Source organism: Chenopodium album, chromosome 1, assembly GCF_948465745.1.
Source record: "Chenopodium album chromosome 1, dcCheAlbu1.1, whole genome shotgun sequence".
Taxonomy (NCBI): Eukaryota; Viridiplantae; Streptophyta; class Magnoliopsida; order Caryophyllales; family Amaranthaceae; genus Chenopodium; species Chenopodium album.
Window position 1 is genome coordinate 9,259,713 of NC_137834.1, and position 20,094 is coordinate 9,279,806.

The following is a 20,094-nucleotide window of genomic DNA, read 5'->3' on the forward strand; positions in this document are numbered from 1 at the left end:
ATAATGTGCTTCCACGGGTAGGCTGTGGAGAAAGGCATATGCCACACCTCGGTTGTGGAGTAGTTTGTCCTTGTGTAATTTCCTTTTCTTTGTCATATTAAAACATCTCCAATACATAGCTCAACTCACACAATAGCTTATTCCTACAAAACAAAGAAAAATATCCCGAGGAGAGCAATAATCGAAAATATATATAAATTAACGCTTAAATAATTAAATGTAGAAAGAACTCACGACAAATATCATATAAATACGACATATAAAAGGTGTATTTTATCGTGTTATCAATATATATACACTAGTACGTACCCCGGGCGATGCCCCGAGTTTCCTGCGCAATATATATCTTTATGTTTTAAAAATCCTTACATTAATTCGCTACTTATAAAGACGAGTTAAAGTTGTGTTAAAAGTATTTAAAATTTATAATTATTTACCTTATGCATGTCACACTAATTCATATTTGTTGTTTACATGACGTGACACTTGGCGAAAAATCAAAATGCCAACTTTTGTTTTGGTTGATTAAAGTGTATCATAAATAAGTCCTGTTTTGTACAACTTTATAAATTTTATGATATAAATTTAATTTAACATATTTATAAGATATATTTTTAAAGTTACAATCTACTTATTCATATGGAAAATTAGAAGTCCTATCAGAAATAAAACTATAAAAACTTTTTTATCATAAATAAAACTCTAAATAACTTTTTTATCTTACAAAAATCTATCTTAAATTCTCTTATCTAGCGTTAGAGGTGTCAAATATATATATATATATATATATATATATATATATATATATATATATATATATATATATATATATATATATATATATATATATATATATATATATATATATATATATATATAGTGTGGATCACGTGAAAACAAACCTATGGCTGAAAACTGAAAACGGGCAATTAAGACCATTAGATTACAATCTACACTAACTCAGCAAATCTAACGGTTGAGATTTTCTCCTCTATTTTCATGCTAAATACGGAGTATCTATACTTTCTCTCTCTCCTCCTTCATTTTCCACGTTCTATTCTCTTTCCTCATACTTTCTCTCTCTTACTTTCCCAATTCTTCTGCAAAATCCATACTCACTTTCAATTACTTTGATTCTTCATCAATTTCTCAGCTTTACATCTATTATCGTGTGAGTAATTCGGTTAAATTTTATTTTATTTGATTAATGTCGCTAGTTTGCTTGATTTGAGGTACTTAATTTAGCTTTATGCTTTATGAATTTAGTATTCCGAATTCATGCGTATTTTTTTGTAGTTGAACTTGAAATTTTAGCGCCAAATTGGTGTGTTTTGAGTACTCCGTAATTTTGTTTTTGAGTATTTCGTTTCTGATTTGAGTAATTTTTTTTTTTTAACTTTTTTTAAATTTTTTTTTTGTGATTTTATTCATAATTGTTGTTTTTTGAGTTTTTTTTTCATAATTTCGTTATACCATTGTTTATGAGTAATTTTTCAAGTTTTTCGTTTATGATTTGTATTTTTTTTAGTTTTTTGTTTCTGATTTTTGTTTAATTTTGTAATTTGCCTTTTTTTTTTTTAATTATCGACTTGATTTGAATTTTTGAGTATCAACTACATTTTCATTTTCATAGTTGTAGGTTTGAATGGTATTTTGTTTAACTCTGATTGATTTTAGTTAATTAGGTTTCTATGAGTAATTTTTGCACTTAACTCTGTTGTCCTTGTTTAATTTCTATGAGTAATTTTTGCACTTAACTCTGTTGTCCTTGTTTAATTTTGTAATTTTTGCATATAATCTATATGCATATCAGTGGAATTTAATCGTCACGTGACTGAAATGTTGGTTGTTGGAGGTCAAATTGGTGATGTTAGAGTCGGGCTTTGGTGGCTAATTGGTGGAGCAATTGGTGGTTGTTGTGTGGGTGTGAGATGCGACTATAAATGATTTACAATCTGAAAGCCCGACTTTGGTTGTTGGAGTATGAGTCTCAGCTTTTGTCTCGTCGAAAGGTAAATGAAACATCCAAAGTTGCTTCAATCACGTGGCCGTTGTCAAAAGAACATCATGTGGCTGTTTATTTTGCCATTTATGCATCAGATTTGGTTTCTTGGTTTTGCAATTAGAATTTTTATATTCTTTTCCTATTAATTGCTACGATTGATGGTGTTTTCTTAGGCAGTTGCTCGTGGTGTGGTTCGGGAGTTGCTGCAGCTCGGATTGGTGTTTGGTCAGTGGTGCAGCGTCCGAGATTTGGTACGGTGGCGAGCTAATGGTTGCAGCTGGTTGTGCGATTGGAGTTGGAGCTACTTGAGTGATAGCCTGATAGGCTTACATATAGTTTGGCATGTGGTGATATAGGAGTAGTTATCTTATTTTCATATATAGTGACCTTTGGATAAACGGTTGTAACCTTGTTTCTATATATAGTGACCTTTGTGGCTTTGTGTGAATATCGTCAAAATTGTTATACTTTAATATAGTTAGGTTTTATTTTTTTTATTTTTTTTTATTTTTTTTATTTTTTATATAGTGACCTCTGGGTAAATGGTGTCAAATTGATATAGATATCCCAAGTTTATATATAGCTACCTTATTTTTGTATGTAATGTCCTTAGCATCATGGATATGTTGTAAAATTTGTTTCAGTCAGCTTATTTTTGTATATAGCAATTTTTATGTAAGTGTTGTTAGAATTGATATAGTTACCTAATTTTTATATACAGTGACCTTTATGTAAATGGAGTAAAAAAACTCAAAGTCGATATAATTACCTTATTTTTGTACATGGTGACCTTTATGTAAATGGAGTCAACAACTCAAAGTCGATATAGTTATCTTATTTTTGTACATAGTGACCTTTATGTAAAAATGTTGTCAAATTTGATATGATTACCTTATTTTTGTACATAAAGACCTTTGTGTAAATATCGTGAAAATTGATATAGTTACATTATTTTTATATATAGTGACTTTATTTTTATATAGTGACCTTATGTAAATGTAGTAAATTTAGATAAAGTTACCTTATTTTAGTATGTAGTGACCTTAAAACGATTAATTGATTATATGTAAGGTTGGAAAGATCTTAGGGCTTTTAAACCGTCTGATCTTTTGTGATAATATTGAATAGTTGAGATTTGTTGTTTTCAGCTTAAGCCCTGATTTCAGCATAAGCCTTGTTTTCAGCGGAATCACCCCGTATATATATATTAAAAGTTCTGCATTAACAAGTGTATTGGTTAATCTGAGAAAAAAAAAAAGATATTATTAATTATTAATCTAAAGACAAATATACCAATTAAATTGGGATAATGACTAAGATTTTCATAAATAAAATAAAACACATGGACACAAGGTAGAACCGTAGAAGTCCAATGGAAATTATGTTGGCCCCATGAAAGTGAAACTATACGAGTATAAATGCATAATATCAAATTAATATAATAATATGTCTAAAAGCTCCTCCTCAGAAGTTGAAGTAGTACGTATAGTGTTTGAGTGTACAGATAGAGTGAAAAAAAAAAAAAAAAAAAAAAACAGAGATGGAGAGTGAAGCAGCTCCTTACATAGGAATGTTAATGGCGGAATGTTGCCAAGTTGGACTTTTCATTATTAGTAAACAAGCTTTGAACACTGGTATGACCACTTTCGCCTTCGTCTCCTACTCCAATGCTCTTGCGTCTCTCATTCTCCTCCCTTTCTCTCTCTTCCTTCACAGGTTTCCCTACTTTTCTCTCTCTTCCCTCCATTTTCATCTTTTTTTACCTCTATTTTTTACTCCATTTTTGTATTCAATTGCAGATCAAATCTCCCCCCGCTCAGTTTCTCTCTCCTCGGAAGGTTTTTTCTACTTGCTCTTTCTGGGTTAGTCTTGCTGTTTTTCTGATACCCTTTTCAATTTTCTGTAATGGGTTGTGTTTGTCTTTCTTAATGTTATATTATTTGCAACGATTAGACATTTTTTGTCAAATTGTTGCAAATAATATGGAACGGAGGTAGTATACTTCATTCTTTTGAATTGGGTTTTCTAGTAAGAGTACCTTTTCAATTTTGTGCAATGGATTGTGTTCTTCTACCTTAGTTAAAATGTTGTCGAATTGGGTTTTCTGGTACCCTTCTTAATTTTATGCATTGGATCGTGTTATTCCTCTTAAGTTATAAAACTTATAATGCTATCGAATTGGGTTTTCTGGTACCCGTCTTAATTTTTGTTATTCTTGTTAAGTTATATTGTTATTTAATTGGGTTTTCTGGTACTCTTTTCAAATTAATGCGTTGGCTGATCTTCTTTAATTAGTATAGGATAATATAATCATTTATGGTACAACTCCAATAATAAACTAATTAAAATTTTAATTAGCTTGTTAGGCTTCTTTTCTTATATATGCTTATTGATTTTTGTTGCCATTTTCAATTATGTTAATGGATCATGTTTCTGTTTGTGATATAGGTATTTGGCTCAGTTATTTGGGTTTGCCGGTATCAATTATAGCTCTCCTACTCTTGGGACGGCAATGCCAAACCTTGTTCCAGGGCTTACCTTTTTACTTGCAATCATCTTTAGGTATGATTTTTTTTATTTTTTTTTTTAAATTTCTCTCTCTTGTTTATTCATTCATTTTTCTTTTTGATTTTTGGAAAATGATAAACATTTCTCTAAGGGCTATTCAATTACTCATAAAAGCAAAAAAAGAATTAATATGAATTATTAAACATTAATTACACCAATTGAACACCCTACACGTAATTTTGTGATTTTTGTCATAAGTTCCTAAATTTATTTTTTAAAATATATTTAAAGCTTATATGTTGCTCTAACTTAACCCGCTTATTGAGCATGTTAGGTTTGGGTTGACATTCAAGTGTTCAACCCATTTTTGTAATCGGTTTACCTGGGTGTTGGTGTTCAGTTGAAAGTTTCACTCCAAACCTAACCCATTTAATTTGTTTCAGGTTTTGTTGACCCTGTTATCTAAACAAGTTGATAATTCTTAACCAAAACCCTTTGGTCAAGTTTGTGTTGGGTTATATTTCGTGTCAACTTTTAACAGCCTAACTTGTGAAACGGGAATTTGAGGAGTTTGGGAATTGACACGAACACTGTGTAACATGACTATAATTATAATGTATAATGTGTCCATTCCCTTATAACAAACCAGAAAATTAGTCATCTTGGGAATCTTGGGATTTTAACTCCCATTTCCACCCTTAGTCCCACCCCGTTAATTATTTGGTGATTTTGATCTTCTAGTTTAGTTAAATTTAGGCTGGATTTCCCCTATTGATTAGGATTATGTTTGCAATTGAACAATAGTCCTCTTGTGGAAAGCCTTCGGACTCCCAATTGCAGTGCTGTTACAGAGTGCTCTTGTCAGAGTTTGTGATATGTTATATACTATTTAGTGCCCATGTCAGAGTATGCAATATTTCGTATTAAATCTACTAAATTCTACTCAATTTAATTATGCAAGACTAACTTCTACACCATAGTTATATACCAATCCCATTTTGTCAAACATGTACATAGTCCGCCTCTAGGAATAGCTTCATAGCGAGATATGCATCATGGCCATCATCAACATCTACTGCTCATGTTGCAGATTTCACCACTGCACATGAGCTGATAGGTAGTTAATTGACGAGGCCCTAAAATTCATGAATTGTAGCTTTCCGAAGTCACTGTCTTTATGTCAATAGTAAAAAGATTTCTTTCCCAAAATGAAAATTCGTTTTGAAAATACTGGAGTACATGTTAGTCAATTCTCATTCCTAATGACCAACAAAGGACTTGATAACAACCTCTGCTGAAGCATACGGATAATGGTGGCTTTTGATTTTCATTAGTAACTGGCTATGCTTTATCACCACTGTTATTAGTAGAGTATGGAGTATTTCTCTCTCCGGTGGAGACAATTATTTTTGTTATTTTTATCGGTTTCATAAACAATAAGGACTACAATACATTGTTTACTTGTAATTCAGGATGGAAATGCTAAATACAAGAAGTTTAACTTGTCTAGCAAAATTGGTGGGAACCATGGTCTCGATTGCTGGAGCATTTGTTGTTACTCTTTATGAAGGTCCACCACTTCTGAACAGTCTTGCGCCTTTGCACACTCATTGACTTAGTCATAATGGTGATCAAATGAAGTGGATTCTTGGTGGTTTCTTTCTTGCCATTTGATGTGTCATAGAATCAGGATGGGTTATCTTACAAGTATGTTCTAGAAATCTCTCTTAGTGCCAGCAATCAGTAGGAATGTAGGATGAGCTGATCTGCTGATATTTATTACTAACGTTTACTTCCAGGCAGTAATTCTCAAAAAGTATCCAGCAGAGCTCCTTGTTGTGTTCTTTTACTTCTTCTTTGCCGCTATCCAATCTGGAATTGTGACACTTATTATGGAAAGGGATCTAAGTGTTTGGAGTCTGAAGCCTACGTTGAGGCTGCTTGCAATTGTTTACTCGGTAAGCTTGCTTAGAGACCAGTCTGCTCATTTTCTTTTGGTCTTTAGATTTGATTAAATATCCATTTTTGCAGGCAATATTTGGTTATGCCCTCCAAGCTGGCCTTTTCTCTTGGTGCCTGCGAAGGAAGGGACCTGTTTTTGTTTGCATGTTTAAACCTGTGGGGGTTGCCATAGCCGCAGTTGCAGGTGTTATATTCTTTGGGGATACATTATATCTTGGAAGGTATCCTTCCTTCTTAGTAACAGTTACCGTTGTCTCTTCATGCATAGTTATTGCTACTGATGCTAGTACTCACTGAGATTTGTGACAATCTTTATGCCAATGTTGCTCCAGGCATAGTTACCAATTCAAATTCCTTAATCCTCCCCCACCCCCAGGCAAACTATGAACTGAAAATGTCAAATTAATAAATAAAATGTGGTATGTCTATGGCTTGGCTGGATTGGTTCTTCATATGTTTTCATTGTTTCAATAGGTGAAATGACAACAAATAATGCACTGCAAAAGTTGATTATATAAGATATGTTGCATAATGGAACACAATTTATGGAACTTCATGCTAAATTGAATTTTATAAGTGGCTGAAAGATTATAGAGCATTTAATGTTTGGGAACTTTAGGTTGGACATCTTAAAGTAGAAAGTAGGAATTGGGAAGTTTTTTGTTTGACATAATTTTTTTGTTAGCAAGGATTATCTTATAATTGAGTAGCTTTCTTGCAAAATTGTGGAACCAATAAAATGGATTTTTATCCCTTGTATGAGTCATTGAGCTGTATCACTACCAAGGAGAGATACTTGAATAAATTTCGTTCTATTGGAACAAAAATATAGCAATTAAAGATAAAGTAAACCAAGAATAAAGATGTTTTGCTAATATGGATTTGTAATTAAGAAAACCAAGGAAGTTTTTGTATACTCTTATGTAGTTATGTGAGACAATGTTAGAAAGTTGCACATCCCATTCTATTCCCATCCGTTTCCACACTCTTAAGGTGTATTGTTATGAGTTATGACTATTTCTCTTGGACTATAATTTCTAAACTCTGATTCAGAATGCTTATGATGCAGTTTGCTTGGGGTGATAATAATAGTACTTGGATTCTACTCCGTTATGTGGGGAAAGGCTAAAGAAGCGAAGAAAAGCCATGCTGGTCAATCCAGCAGCTTACGGTCTCCTCCCCAAAAAATGCCTTTGCTGGGAAATAATGCTGAAGAGACAGTGAATACTGCTGCTTAACTCAGCTTAAGGAAGGTAAATTTCCTGTTCCACGAGTTTTCTATTGTTGCTTGGCCTTTGGTGGTTGGATTTTTTTCCTGTTAGATACAGAAAATGAATCTAAATCTGAGTGAAGTGTGTCCTGTAGTGTTGCATAAAACTTTTAATTAGCCATGCCACACGACCCACACCTGTGCTTCCACGTAGAACCCCATGGTGTGGCTATCCAAGTATTGAATAGCCTGGCAAGGTGTTTGTTGATGAGGCCCATCGATGTGTGAATGTAAAGACCGGGCATACAGGCTAGTTCTTGGGATTTTGGTGAATCTATGTTATGTTTGGATTGGGGTCAAAGTAAGTTTGGTTGATGGCAGTAAGAGAGTTTCATGTTGATTTGCTTGTGAATTTGTAGATATTGAAGTTGTGAAAACTTAAAGTTCAACCTAACCTAACCTAACCTAGTTACACTTTAGAAAACTACGAAAACTTTACTCCTACTATCGTCTCAATTCAAAGCAACTGTTGATGGGTGATGGTAAAGAGATGCCTTTAGGTGAATGTGGTATGACTGAAGATCAGTTCAGGAAGATCATTATATCACTGTATTTTGGTTGGTTTTGAACTATGCTGCATACAGCGGAACTGCATGAAATATTGATAGACCAATGTTAGAGCTCTTGTGTAGAAGGTTTCGAATAACTGGGGTATGAGGCACAATAATTGTAACTTTAGACGGAGTGCATGACATTTATGTTACAAGGTCTGCTTACCCAACTTTTGTACCAGACTACAAGTCATCTTCTAGTGAACTGATGAGCTTACTGTGTATGGAAGAAGTCCTAATATCTGGTACTCGACTACTCGTATCTGACAAGAACCTGCATATGCGATGCTTAATTAGATGGAAATTCACATTATTTATGGAATCAAAAAAAGAATGGCATACTATGATCCTAGTATGTACAGACATGGGACAATTCTCTACAACAGCGTAGATCATATAAAAACCGTGTTTACTAGCATGTTTTTAATCTTCTTGAGCTTATCTTATGACATGTTTCATAGTGAGATGCTAAACTCGTAAAATATTGTTATTTGTAGTGTTATTGTTGGAACAATCATAGCATTGGGTTTCTACAATTCTACACCGTGATGAAGGGGAAGACCCAACAAGAAACACACAAGGAGAATGTGAACGATGTATCTTTAACACCCAAGAGATGTGATCTCATAAGTCATAAGGTCCCTATGTTGCGAATAGAAGCATGGATGCAAAATTTCACAAGTTTATCTAATTATTGAATGATTCCATTCAATGATTGATAACTGGTGTATTTGATTGTAAGTAATAGTAAAATTAAACCATATATGATTAATTAATTAAAATGATAATAAAGCTGAGTATCTTTCTAATTAGTGATGTTAAAACACTATTTCATTATTTGTTTTTATTTTTTTTATTTTATTTGTTTTTTGTGGTGCACACGAGGGGCAAAGCCCCACTTTTTCTCTATTTGTACATATACAACTCTCCCAACACATAAAATCAAAGATCCAAGAGGCCAAAACGTATTTCACCGTATTCTTGTTTGTGTATAATACTTCATACTAGTATTCGTTGAATCTAAGTATCACAAATTTATTGGTTTATTTTGTCCAAAACATTTTGAAGTAATTCGTAAATGTTAGAATTAAACCTTTTATAATGGCTCACATTCCATGAATTAGTTAAAAAAAAAAAATGAAATCAAGCTCTTAGCTACAAAGACATTTGGATTAGTCTATGTATTAAAATTCTAATTTAACTACCACTTATGTCGATGAAGTGAAATATGTAGGTTCTCACGACAAAGACCCTATGGTAGTTGATCTAGACCATGTGCAATTATAGATGGCTCTGGGCCGTGCCGGGTCATGTCTCTTGCCAGGCCCACCTGTGTTTGGGCCCGACCTATGGATTGGCCCATGAGTTTTGTACAGGGTCGTCCCAACTATTATGGAGGCCCTGTTCGGTTGAGATAAAATTAGACCCTTTTTTAATAAAATATATAATACTCCCGTATATTTTAATAAGTGCTCTGATCCACTTGATTTTCATGAAGGTTTAGAACGAAGAAATAAATGTATATTAAATTGATATTCGATAGAAACATGTTGAATTTTTTTTTTTTATGAAAGTATTAACAATTAGTTATTGTAGAGAAGAGAGAGAGAATGGAAAATATTTTTTTAAAATGAAAATGATTCCTACACCGAGGTAAAAAAGTATAAAATTATTGTTACAATCTTCCAAAATATAGGCATGCTTATTCAAAAAAAAGGCCAAAAATAAAAAAATAGAGCACATATTTAAAGATAGAGGGAGTATCTAAATCTTCTAAAATGAAAAATAGAGCACATATTTGAAAATAGGAGGAGTATCTGAACCTAATTTTTTATTAAAAAAAAAAAAGAAAGAAAATAACAGTTTTAGTGGGAATTGAACCATGTACCTACGTGGCCAAAGGCATCCAAACTTAGTTATTACTAGGGGTGAACATGGTTTGGTTTGGTGCGGTTTGAGTCTAAACCAAACCAAACCGCAAAATACTGTTTGGTAAATTTTTCAAACCAAATCAAACCATATTAGTATTGAAACCAAACCAAACCAAACCGTAATACGGTTTGGTTTGCGGTTTATGATGAGATGATTTTTTTTTTTTCCAAAAATTGTCAAATAATACTTCACTAATTTATAATAATGTTTAAATAAGTAGCCCTAACGGATTAAATTGTACTACAAAGTTGCAATAAAAATATCAACTGCTAACACATAATAAAAATAATACATAACAATAAAAGATATTCATATGAGTACTACATTATAGCCATTAATTATAGAGTATTGACGGTATAGTTTTTATCTATTTTTCATGGTTTTTTATTTATTCTTTAAATTTTTTATATAATATAAAAAAAAATATATTTATTGAAAAATTATATAAAATTAAAATACGGTTTATTGGTTTACGGTTTGGTTTGGTTTGGTTTATAATTTTTGCAAAACCAAACCAAATCATAAACCATATATATATATATATATATATATATATATATATATATATATATATATATATATATATATATATATATATATATATATATATATATATATATATATATATATATATATATATATATATATATATATATTTATTGTTTAGACTTTAGAGAGCCACAAGAACATGAATGAAAATTGATCACAAGAGGATCTCCTAGGGGATTAGCTCTAACCACTTAAGTTATTTTTCACTCTCTTATCATCATTGCCTTTATAGCTTTACTAGGTTAACTCCCGTGCCATGCACGGTAATTTTTAATACTTATCATTAGTTTAACACTATTATTTAATTATTAAAAATTATACCTAAAATAGGATGAAAGTTCTTTAATAACAAAAAAAAAAAAATTAAAAATTTATCACACTAAAGAAAACAGAGACAATAATATATGCACGACTCATAAAAATAACTATGAATTACATTACAAAGTTATAAACTATTATTGCATATTATTGTATAAAAAAATAATATCTTTGTTTAAATGTGTACAAATAGAATATACTTATCAAATAGGAAATGACATGTGTCATTCCTGATTTCATCTTTAGTATAAAGTTATATATAGATAGATAGATAGATAGATAGATTAGAGATAGGCATTGGCCGAGTCAACACGAAAATGGCCCGACCCTGCTGTAGCTATGATATTATCAAACCAGTCCAAACCAGTCGCATCTCCAAATCAGTCCAAGTCGTCCATACTTGATCTAGTGTACTAACTTTATACGAAGTACATCTTCCTCAGAATTCAGAAGTGCTAGTCCAAAATACAGATAGATAAAGAACGAATAAGAGATGGAGAGTGAAGCAGCTCCTTACATAGGAATGTTAATGGCGGAATTTTGCCAAGTTGGACTCATGATTATCAGCAAACAAGCTATGAATACTGGTATGACTACTTTCGTCTTCGTCTCCTACTCCAATGCTCTTGCGTCCCTCATCCTCCTTCCTCTCTCTCTCTTCCTTCACAGGTCTTCCCCCCTTTTCTCTCTCTTCCTATTCAATCAATTTTCTGCAACTTTTACCTGAAATTGACTCATATTTTGTCTTTAATTGCAGATCAAATCTTCCCCCGCTCAGTTTCTCTCTCCTCGGATGGTTTTTTCTGCTTGCTCTTTCTGGGTTAGGCTTGCTGTTTTTCTGATACCCTTTTCAAATTTATGTAAAAATTGCATTTATTTTTTTAATATATATTTTTATGGAATTGGGTTTTCTGTTACCTTTTTAAAATTAATGCAATGGGTTGTGTTAATCATCTTAAACTATATAAGATAATTAAATTCGTTTTTCATGTTACCCTTTTGAAATTTGTATGATGGCTAATGGGTTATTTGCTTTTTCTTGATTTAGTGTAATTGAATATGTGTTTTAGTACCCTTTTCAAATAAATGCAATGGATTGCATACTAGTGTTTATCATTTTATATTAGTAAATGTACATAAAACTTTCATGTACCCTTTTCAATTTTGTTTAATGGGCTGTGATCTTCTTCTTATTCTGTAGTGTTATTGAATTTGGTTTTTTGTATTCTTTTCATATCATTAAATTATTACAATGGGTTGTGTTAATCTTTTTGAATTATAGGGTGCTTGAATTGGTTTTTATGATACCCTTTTGAGTTTTGTGTGATGGGTTGTGTTCTTCTTAATTATAGTGTTTATGAATTTGGATTTTCTGTTACTCTTTTCAATTTTGTGCGATGGATTTTTTGTTAATCTTCTCGAATTATAAAAAATATTTAAATTGGTTTTTCGAATACCCTTTTTGAATTTTGTGTAATTGACTTCATTTATTGGTTTTATAGGGCTATTGTATTGTGTCTGGTACCCTATTGGACTATGTGTAATAGGTTGATTGTTTGTGATTTAGGTGTTTGGCTCAGTTATTTGGGTATACAGGCATCAATTATAGCTCTCCTACTCTTGGGGCGGCTATGCTGAACCTTGTTCCCGGGCTTACATTTTTGCTCGCAATCATCTTTAGGTATGATTTTTTTATTATTTATTATTATTAATTTATTAGTTAATAGTGATACTCTAACGTAATTAAATTTAGGCTGGATGTGTCCTTTCAATTACGAAGATATTTGTAATTAAGCGATGGTCCTCTTGTGGTAAGCATGTCGGACTCTAAGTGAAATCCTGTGTAAGCACGTCGGACTCTAAATTATGTTTGAAGTTTTATTTGGGGCAAATATGGAGTAGAATTTTGCTGTGTAGATTATAAAAATCATCCCACAGTTTACATCTGTGCAGTGTTATTCTTTTGTCTTGGATAACTATATGCCTATATGCAATAGTAATTGCAAAAATACCTCTTTCCTTTCGTATTCTGGAAATTTATATACCAATCCCATTTTGCCAAACATAAGCTAATCTTTCTTTAGTGATAATTTCAGAGTGTGATACGCATTATGGCCATCAACTAAGAATGCTCATGTTGCATAGTGAACCATTACATGTGAGCATCGTTAGTGAAAAAATGAGACCCTAAATTTATGAGGAGTTGCTTTCCAAAGTCAATGTCTTTATGTCAAACTGTATAATACTGTCTTCCCCAAATTGAAAGTCCGTTTTGAAATTACTTATACCGTAGAGTTTGGAATCCACATGTTTGTCAAATCTCATTTTTACTTACCAAAAAAGACTTGAAATACACCTCAGCTGAAGCATATAGACAATAAAGTGGTGGCCTTTGTATGTTTCATACGTACCTAACAATGATATCTTCACTGCTATTAGTTAAGTATTCTTCATGGGAAATTTTGGTTCTGTTATTGTTAAACATTTTAATGGGTTTCAAATAAACTATGTATAAATGAGGTGAGTGTCACTTTGTGGCATTCATTACAGCTCTCAAGCCCAGATAAAGGAGGAGAGTTGCAGTAAGCCTGTGGCGGCCAGCATAAAACTTAGTCACATCTTATTATTTTGCTATGCTCTTTTTCTTTTTCGGACGGTTCCTTATGATAATTCATGTTAGCCGACCCCAAATCATTTTGGGACTAAGGCTTGTTGTTGTTAATTAGTAAAAATACAATTGTTACTTGTAATTTCAGGATGGAAATGCTAAACACAAGAAATATAACTTGTCTAGCAAAATTGGTAGGAACCATAGTCTCGATTGCTGGAGCATTTGTTGTGACTCTTTATGAAGGTCCACCACTGCTGAAAAGGCTCGCAACTTTGCACACTCATCAACTTAGTCTTCGTGGAGATCAAATGAACTGGATTCTTGGTGGTTTCTTTCTTGCCATTGATTGTGTCATGGCGTCAAGCTGGGTCATCATACAAGTATGTTCTGGAATTTCTTAATGCCAACTTGCCAACAATCAGTAGGATGAGCTGATATCTTTTTTCTATTGTTTACTTCCAGGCAATAATTCTCAAAAAGTATCCAGCAGAACTCATTGTTGTGTTCTTTTATTGCTTCTTTGTTGCTATCCAATCTGGAATCGTGACACTTATTGTGGAAAGGGACCTAAGTGCTTGGAGTCTGAAGCCTACATTGAGGCTGCTTGCAATTCTTTACTCGGTATGTATATTTTGTAGTCACTCTATTCTTTTTTTTTTTTTTAGGTCTTCTCTTTTAATTCAATACCATCTTTGGCTTTGTGGGGTTGCTTCCTATCTTTTGTTATAATTTGAGTCCCATGTTTGTTAGAACAAAATTTGGAGGAATGAACAAGAGGGACCGGATATTTCTTCTAGGCACGTATCATAGCCGCTTTCCTAATAATTTATTATCGACCCTCTACGAAACAATAGGGTTAACACGATATAATTATTGGGATACAAAGAAGAGACAACTGATTTTGGTTGTTTATCAAAATCAATCTACAAAAAGTTTGTGAACAAGTGTTTGTAAAACCAATTAAGAGAAAATGCTATAGATTAAATTCTCTCAAAAGAAGCAAGTTTAATGATAATCTCTTTTTTCATCCTATCTCATCATATATGTCATACAAACTCCTATTTATAGAGTTTATATGAAGAGTAGTTAATATCCAACGGATATGTCCGTTCACAAAGCAATATGTTCAAATCTGTCAAAAACCGTCAGTTTTGAACTCCGCCCGGTCAAACCGGGCAATGGAGCCCTACCGGGCGCGAGCAATACTTTTGTAAAACATGTAAAAACTGACAAACCCCCTTCGCCCTGGCAGACCGGGCAATTGAGCCCTACCGGGCGCGAGCAGCATCTCAATGAAATTGAGATAATTGACAATTTTTACTCGTGCTCGCCCTACAGCTTGCCCTAGCAGCCAGGGCAAAGCACAAATTAGTCAATTTTGCCTTGTATTGTCACTTTAATACATCTTCCTTTGCCATAACTCTAAGTATAATCATTATACTAATCCTCCTCAACACCTAGCATAATATAAACTTCATATATGAACTCATAAGCACATTTATCTATAAATGTTCCAACAATGTTTGCTAGATTGACTAGGCAGTGTAGCTAAATGTACAAAGTAAAGCATTTTTTTTAATTAAAATACAGAACCTCAAGGTCAGAAGAAATTATTATATTGATTTAATATTACTGTTGTAGTCCTTAATAGGTTTCCTTGCTGAAATATACGTTTGTGTAGGCAATATTTGGTTCTGCCCTCCAAGTTGGCCTTTGCTCATGGTGCCTGCGAAAGAAGGGACCTGTTTTTGTTTGCATGTTTAAGCCTCTGGGAATTGCAATAGCTGCAATTGCAGGTGTTGTTTTCTTTGGGGATACGTTATTTCTTGGAAGGTATCTTTTTTTCTTACTAAGGAAGTCATTGCTTCTGATGATAGTGTTACGGTTTTGACAGTTTTTTGGCTTTTATGCTAAAGGCATAGACCTCCCCCCCCCCCCCCCCCTCTCTCTCTCTCTCTCTCTCTCTCCGGGAACTATGAAGTGTGGATTGTAAAAGGTGAATTAGTATGTGAATGTGATACATAACAAAAATAGGTACTTAGGTAGCGAGAATTGCATACCAATACTCAATCTTGTACTTAAATTAGGTAACATCTGCATTGAGGTAATGGCTTGGTTGGAATGGGGCTCCCTCTTATAAATATTCCTCTTTGATTAGACACAAAAGACAATAATCACTACAATGATAAACAAAAATTTCATTGAACATAATATGGTTGTTTGAGAGAATGTGTAGAGCAATTAATGTTTAGGAACTTTAGGTAGGACAACTTAAAAAAAAAAAAAAGTTGGAACTTTACGTTTGACAGGGGTTGAATTAAGGACTATCTTAATTGAGTAGATTTGCTGCAGGATCATGGAAATCGATAAAGTGGATTTTATAACTTGTCTGAGTTGTATCATAACCATGGAGAGATACTTGAATAATTTTCAGTCAAATGGAACAAGTATATGACAATTAGAAAATTCAAACCAAGAATAAAAAGTACAAGTATATATTTTGCTAAGATGGATTAGTTATAACTTATAAGGTATCTGTATGCTCTTATATGAGATAAAGACAATAATAGAAAGTTGCACATTCCATTCCAGTAATTTTGTTTCTCAAGATGAAGGAGCAATCAGGCCCTGTCTAATGTTTATGCTCTTGAAAGTTTATAGCTATGACTTTTTTTTTTCTTGGAGAAAAAAAATTTTGATGCCTGATTTTCTGCAGTTTGCTTGGGGTGATAATAATAGTTCTTGGCTTCTACTCTGTTATGTGGGGAAAGGCTAAAGAAGAGAAGAAAATTCATGCTGGTCACTTCAGCAGCTTGGGATCTCCCACCCAAACGATGCCATTGCTGGAAAATTATGCTGATGAGATGGTGAATGCTGCTGCTTAAAGAAGGTACTTTTCCTCTTCAGCGAGTTTCTTATTGTTGCCTGGCCTTTGGTGGTTGGATTTTCTCTTGTTGGAAATAAAAATTGAGCCTTCAAACTGAGTGGAAAGTGCGGTGGTCTGTATTGTTGCTTATAATATTTAATTATCATGCCAAACCTGTGTTTCTGTCATAGAAAAGTTGCGCTTCCACATTGAATCCCCAAGTTGCAGCTATCAATAGATTGGGCAAGGTATCTGTTGATAAGGTGCATCAAGGTGTGAACTTGAAGACCTATGATTGCTTCTTTTATTCCCTGCTAAATCCTTTTTCTGTTTACTATAGACCCCCACCATACCATATACTTCTTAGTTGATGCTTAAATTTTCTAGAATTGAGTGGTTGCTTTTATTTACCAAGTCAACCTGTTATTTCAGAGACAATCGTTAATTTTAACCAGCACGCCTCACATTCACTCTTTGCATCTAGACTCAAGGACCACTGTTGCCTTGTTGTGCCATGTGTCTTTTCAAACTCGGTGTTTGCACCATGATCTTTGTAAAAGTTTAGGAGAATAGTGCTCTTACATAGACCACTCTACTAAACCTACTCTTTTCTATTCAGTCTTCACTTAAGCTTACAAGTCATAACCACGCCTTTACAAGGCCACACAGCATGCTTAGATAGGCAAAGCAATTGGGACAGTCATAGCTGTGCTTATTAAATCATAAGGTGCCCTCAACTTAATTATGCTGAAAGGGGTTGTTTCTTTTTCATAATTGCCAGTAAGTCCCGTGTTCATTACAATGGTATAGGCTACAGGAGTACACGCTAAATTTAATCTATTATGTCCGCATGTTTTTTGGATCTCGGTGAGCTGTTTCAGTGTAACCTAACCTTAATTATAGCTAACTGGTGAAATTAGGTTAAGATAGTTTGCTGATCTGTTTGGATTGAGGTCAAAGTAAATTTGGTTAATGGCACTAATTAATAAAGTTTTACCTTGGGTGCCTGTCAATTCTGTGGATAATGAGATTGTGGTGAAAATTTAAAGTTGTACCTTCCCTAACCTAGTAGTCCTAGTTACACTTTAGAAAACAAGAAATACTTCTGCTTGCTGTCACTTCAATTCAAAGAAATTGTTGATAGATGATGTTAAAGTGATACTTTTGGCTGTACTTGGTCTGGCTGCATAATTATTTGTTCAAAAGGGCTGAAGTCTTTAGACTGAGAATCTCTAATACAAAGAGATCAGTGAGGAAAGCAAATCATGATGAATATTATAGAGTGTTTCCTTTAATTTTGTTTTACACTTTGGGAGACTAAAGATAGCTCGTGTTATCTTAAATTATTGAGTGAGGTAGATGGTACACAGAGGGCATTAGAATTTTTGCTGAAAATGTTGATGTTTTTCTTAGATTTCTTTGTACGTTAATTGTATTCATCGTCTTAGTAATCATATTGGATCTCTTCTTGGCAAGAATTAAATAAGATTATTCTTGACATTTGACTGTATACTACTGGTGAAGGGGTTTATATCTGGTATCTCGATCATTTTCATCTGTGGGTTTTTCAGATGTCAACATACATCTTACGCAAATAGCTACTGAAGCTTTCTCAGGATAAAGAAAGAGATGATTAGAAAAGCAAAAAGGTAAGAAGAAATGTCTGCATTGAAGTGGAAATTTCTTCTTGAATAAGTCCAAGATGATAGTGCATTATTCTCAATTGCTAGATAAAATGAGACATTTGAATCAAAATGATGGCCTTTCGTACCTTGCCACCTCTATGCTATACAAGTCACCCCCTGGACAATTTCCTATCCTTTAGAAATCCCAAAGTATAACATATTACTTTTCCTGTCTATTCCTTTGTCTGCAGTCTGTAATTCTGTATGATATCAATTTAATTTGTTTGTAATATGTTTGCATACTTAATTGTCATAGAAAAGTACTCCCTCTATCTAGTATTAAAAGTCAAGTGTACTAGTTGAGATTGTGCAGAAAATATTCTCACTCTTTAAAATAGAAATATACTTGTATATAATTTTGATTTTCAAACATGTATTCACTTATATGGAGTTGATAGGATTGGAAGGGGATAACTACGTACAAGTATTATGAAAGGATTTTGTTGTGAATTTTGCGGCATTCTTGATTGCAAGAGGTTTGGCTAATGTGTCAATTAAATTTGGAAAGATGGAAATCTTAGTTGATGTTGGGGTTTTGCATCTTTACAGAGATTGATTAACCTACAAGCAGATCTAATCAATAAAACTTTGATGGTTTTAGTTTCTATGATCAGGTTGTCGAAAGCTGGAAGGAGTCCAAACTAGTGAATGTGATGGGCATGAAGTGTTCATTTGCTGGTGCTGTATTCTATTCCATGGTAGGCACGATAGTTCTCTATGCACCTGGCTTTAAAAAATCCCGTCAACAGGAAAAACGGCGATCTTCTGTCTGCCCACAGACTGAGGAATCACTGCATCTATCTTTCTATGATCAATGCCCATAATTTGACCTATTGTATATGGATTAGTTGTCAACCTTTTTGATGATGTAAGATCATTTGTAAATATATCTTTAAATGCTGTTATTGGCCATAAGATTGAGTCTTGTATAAACATTATTTATTCTTATATGATGTAAGATAATTTGTAAATATATCATTAAATACTGTTATTGGCCATAAGATTGAGTCTTGTATAAACATTATTTATTCTTCTATTTGTTGAATACATGGAATCAGTATTTTGAAATTGTTGGTGTCTGCTGCATGACATTACAATAGCATTAAGTCAGACATGGCATCCTTAATTTTGCTTCCTTAGCCCTTAAAAATGGGATTTTATATGTTATCATACACTTCAACGGTTTGTTATTCTTATCACATTTATTATTTATTATTGTGTTTAGGAACACACTATCTTGAGCAAAGTCTTGACTTGAGATTATCATTACGAGTAGTGATAGACCACTACCAGGTATGGGCTCGTTGGGCCCATACCAGGGGCAAAAATGTAATATTGCGTAAAACTTACCCATGTTGTAAAAATGTAGTCTCTCTCCGCTCAATAACCGTATACAAATTAAGAATAACAGTATACAACCCAAGATTAACAGTACACAAACTAATAATAACAGTACAGAAATCAGTAATAACTGAGCATCGACAAACAGGTACCATCGTCAAATTCGACCGCACTTAACGATTTCCAGCATAGAGCTCACTGATTTTAATGGCTACCATCGTCAATTGCGACAGAACTCAACGATTTTCGGCATAAAACTCACCAATTTTAATGGCTAAAGCCATAAGTTTGTGTCTCTCGTTTTTGGTTTATGTTTTTTTGGGTGATTTCCGTTGATTTTTAACGGAGGTAGTTGCAAGGTAGTAGCTGTTGGAGTGGGTTTCTTGCTGTAGGAGGTGAAGGTGTGATGGGCGGAGGTTTGGCCGGCAATGGGAACTATCCATGGAGGGAGGAAGAAGATGAAGAGGAAATGGAAAAAAAGAAAAAAAAAAAAAAA

General features: G+C 33.3%; 3 protein-coding genes and 1 long non-coding RNA gene across 7 annotated transcripts; all 4 read left to right on the plus strand.

The window, feature by feature from the left end:
• The first annotated feature begins 1,024 nt into the window (after positions 1–1,024).
• LOC145558346 (uncharacterized) lies at positions 1,025–2,652 on the plus strand. Its single transcript, XR_014092452.1, has 3 exons — positions 1,025–1,171; positions 1,814–2,012; positions 2,179–2,652. It is a non-coding gene; the product is annotated as an uncharacterized LOC145558346 (long non-coding RNA).
• Positions 2,653–3,481: 829 nt separating this feature from the next.
• Positions 3,482–9,439, plus strand: LOC145558406 (WAT1-related protein At3g28050-like). Its single transcript, XM_081619675.1, has 8 exons — positions 3,482–3,721; positions 3,805–3,867; positions 4,454–4,567; positions 5,986–6,220; positions 6,313–6,471; positions 6,545–6,696; positions 7,545–7,728; positions 8,794–9,439. The coding sequence occupies exons 1-4, from the start codon at positions 3,546–3,548 to the stop codon at positions 6,125–6,127; spliced, it is 495 nt and encodes a 164-aa protein (XP_081475801.1). The 5' UTR covers positions 3,482–3,545; the 3' UTR covers positions 6,128–6,220; positions 6,313–6,471; positions 6,545–6,696; positions 7,545–7,728; positions 8,794–9,439.
• LOC145627930 (WAT1-related protein At3g28050-like) lies at positions 6,205–7,713 on the plus strand. The gene is made up of 4 exons (XM_081680275.1): positions 6,205–6,220; positions 6,317–6,471; positions 6,545–6,696; positions 7,545–7,713. Exons 1-4 carry the CDS (start codon positions 6,205–6,207, stop codon positions 7,711–7,713), a joined length of 492 nt encoding a protein of 163 aa, XP_081536401.1.
• Positions 9,440–11,518: 2,079 nt separating the features above from the next.
• On the plus strand, positions 11,519–19,325 carry LOC145641869 (WAT1-related protein At3g28050-like). 4 transcript variants are annotated; one of them, XR_014115579.1, is made up of 9 exons: positions 11,519–11,764; positions 11,853–11,915; positions 12,663–12,776; positions 13,852–14,086; positions 14,169–14,327; positions 15,388–15,539; positions 16,423–16,596; positions 18,144–18,221; positions 18,859–19,325. XR_014115579.1 is itself a non-coding variant. In XM_081692878.1 (8 exons), the coding sequence occupies exons 1-7, from the start codon at positions 11,589–11,591 to the stop codon at positions 16,589–16,591; spliced, it is 1,068 nt and encodes a 355-aa protein (XP_081549004.1). In that variant the 5' UTR covers positions 11,519–11,588; the 3' UTR covers positions 16,592–16,596; positions 18,859–19,325. The 4 variants fall into 4 exon arrangements, 2 of the variants coding, with proteins under 2 accessions (XP_081549004.1, XP_081549012.1); XR_014115580.1 differs by having other exon boundaries at positions 18,872–19,325; XM_081692878.1 differs by lacking the exon at positions 18,144–18,221.
• The last annotated feature ends 769 nt before the right edge of the window (positions 19,326–20,094 follow it).

What these genes read in the sequence shown, in the direction of transcription:
- LOC145558406 (XM_081619675.1), top strand. Translation starts at nt 3,546, where the DNA reads ATGGAGAGTGAAGCAGCTCCTTACATAGGAATGTTAATGGCGGAATGT. An exon ending in TTCTCTCTCTTCCTTCACAG is followed by an intron (nt 3,722 to 3,804) that starts GTTTCCCTACTT and finishes ATTCAATTGCAG; the next exon opens with ATCAAATCTCCCCCCGCTCA. An exon ending in TTTCTACTTGCTCTTTCTGG is followed by an intron (nt 3,868 to 4,453) that starts GTTAGTCTTGCT and finishes TTTGTGATATAG; the next exon opens with GTATTTGGCTCAGTTATTTG.
- LOC145627930 (XM_081680275.1), top strand. An exon ending in TGCTTGCAATTGTTTACTCG is followed by an intron (nt 6,472 to 6,544) that starts GTAAGCTTGCTT and finishes CCATTTTTGCAG; the next exon opens with GCAATATTTGGTTATGCCCT. An exon ending in GATACATTATATCTTGGAAG is followed by an intron (nt 6,697 to 7,544) that starts GTATCCTTCCTT and finishes CTTATGATGCAG; the next exon opens with TTTGCTTGGGGTGATAATAA.
- LOC145641869 (XM_081692878.1), top strand. Translation starts at nt 11,589, where the DNA reads ATGGAGAGTGAAGCAGCTCCTTACATAGGAATGTTAATGGCGGAATTT. An exon ending in TTGCTCGCAATCATCTTTAG is followed by an intron (nt 12,777 to 13,851) that starts GTATGATTTTTT and finishes TTGTAATTTCAG; the next exon opens with GATGGAAATGCTAAACACAA. An exon ending in TGCTTGCAATTCTTTACTCG is followed by an intron (nt 14,328 to 15,387) that starts GTATGTATATTT and finishes ACGTTTGTGTAG; the next exon opens with GCAATATTTGGTTCTGCCCT.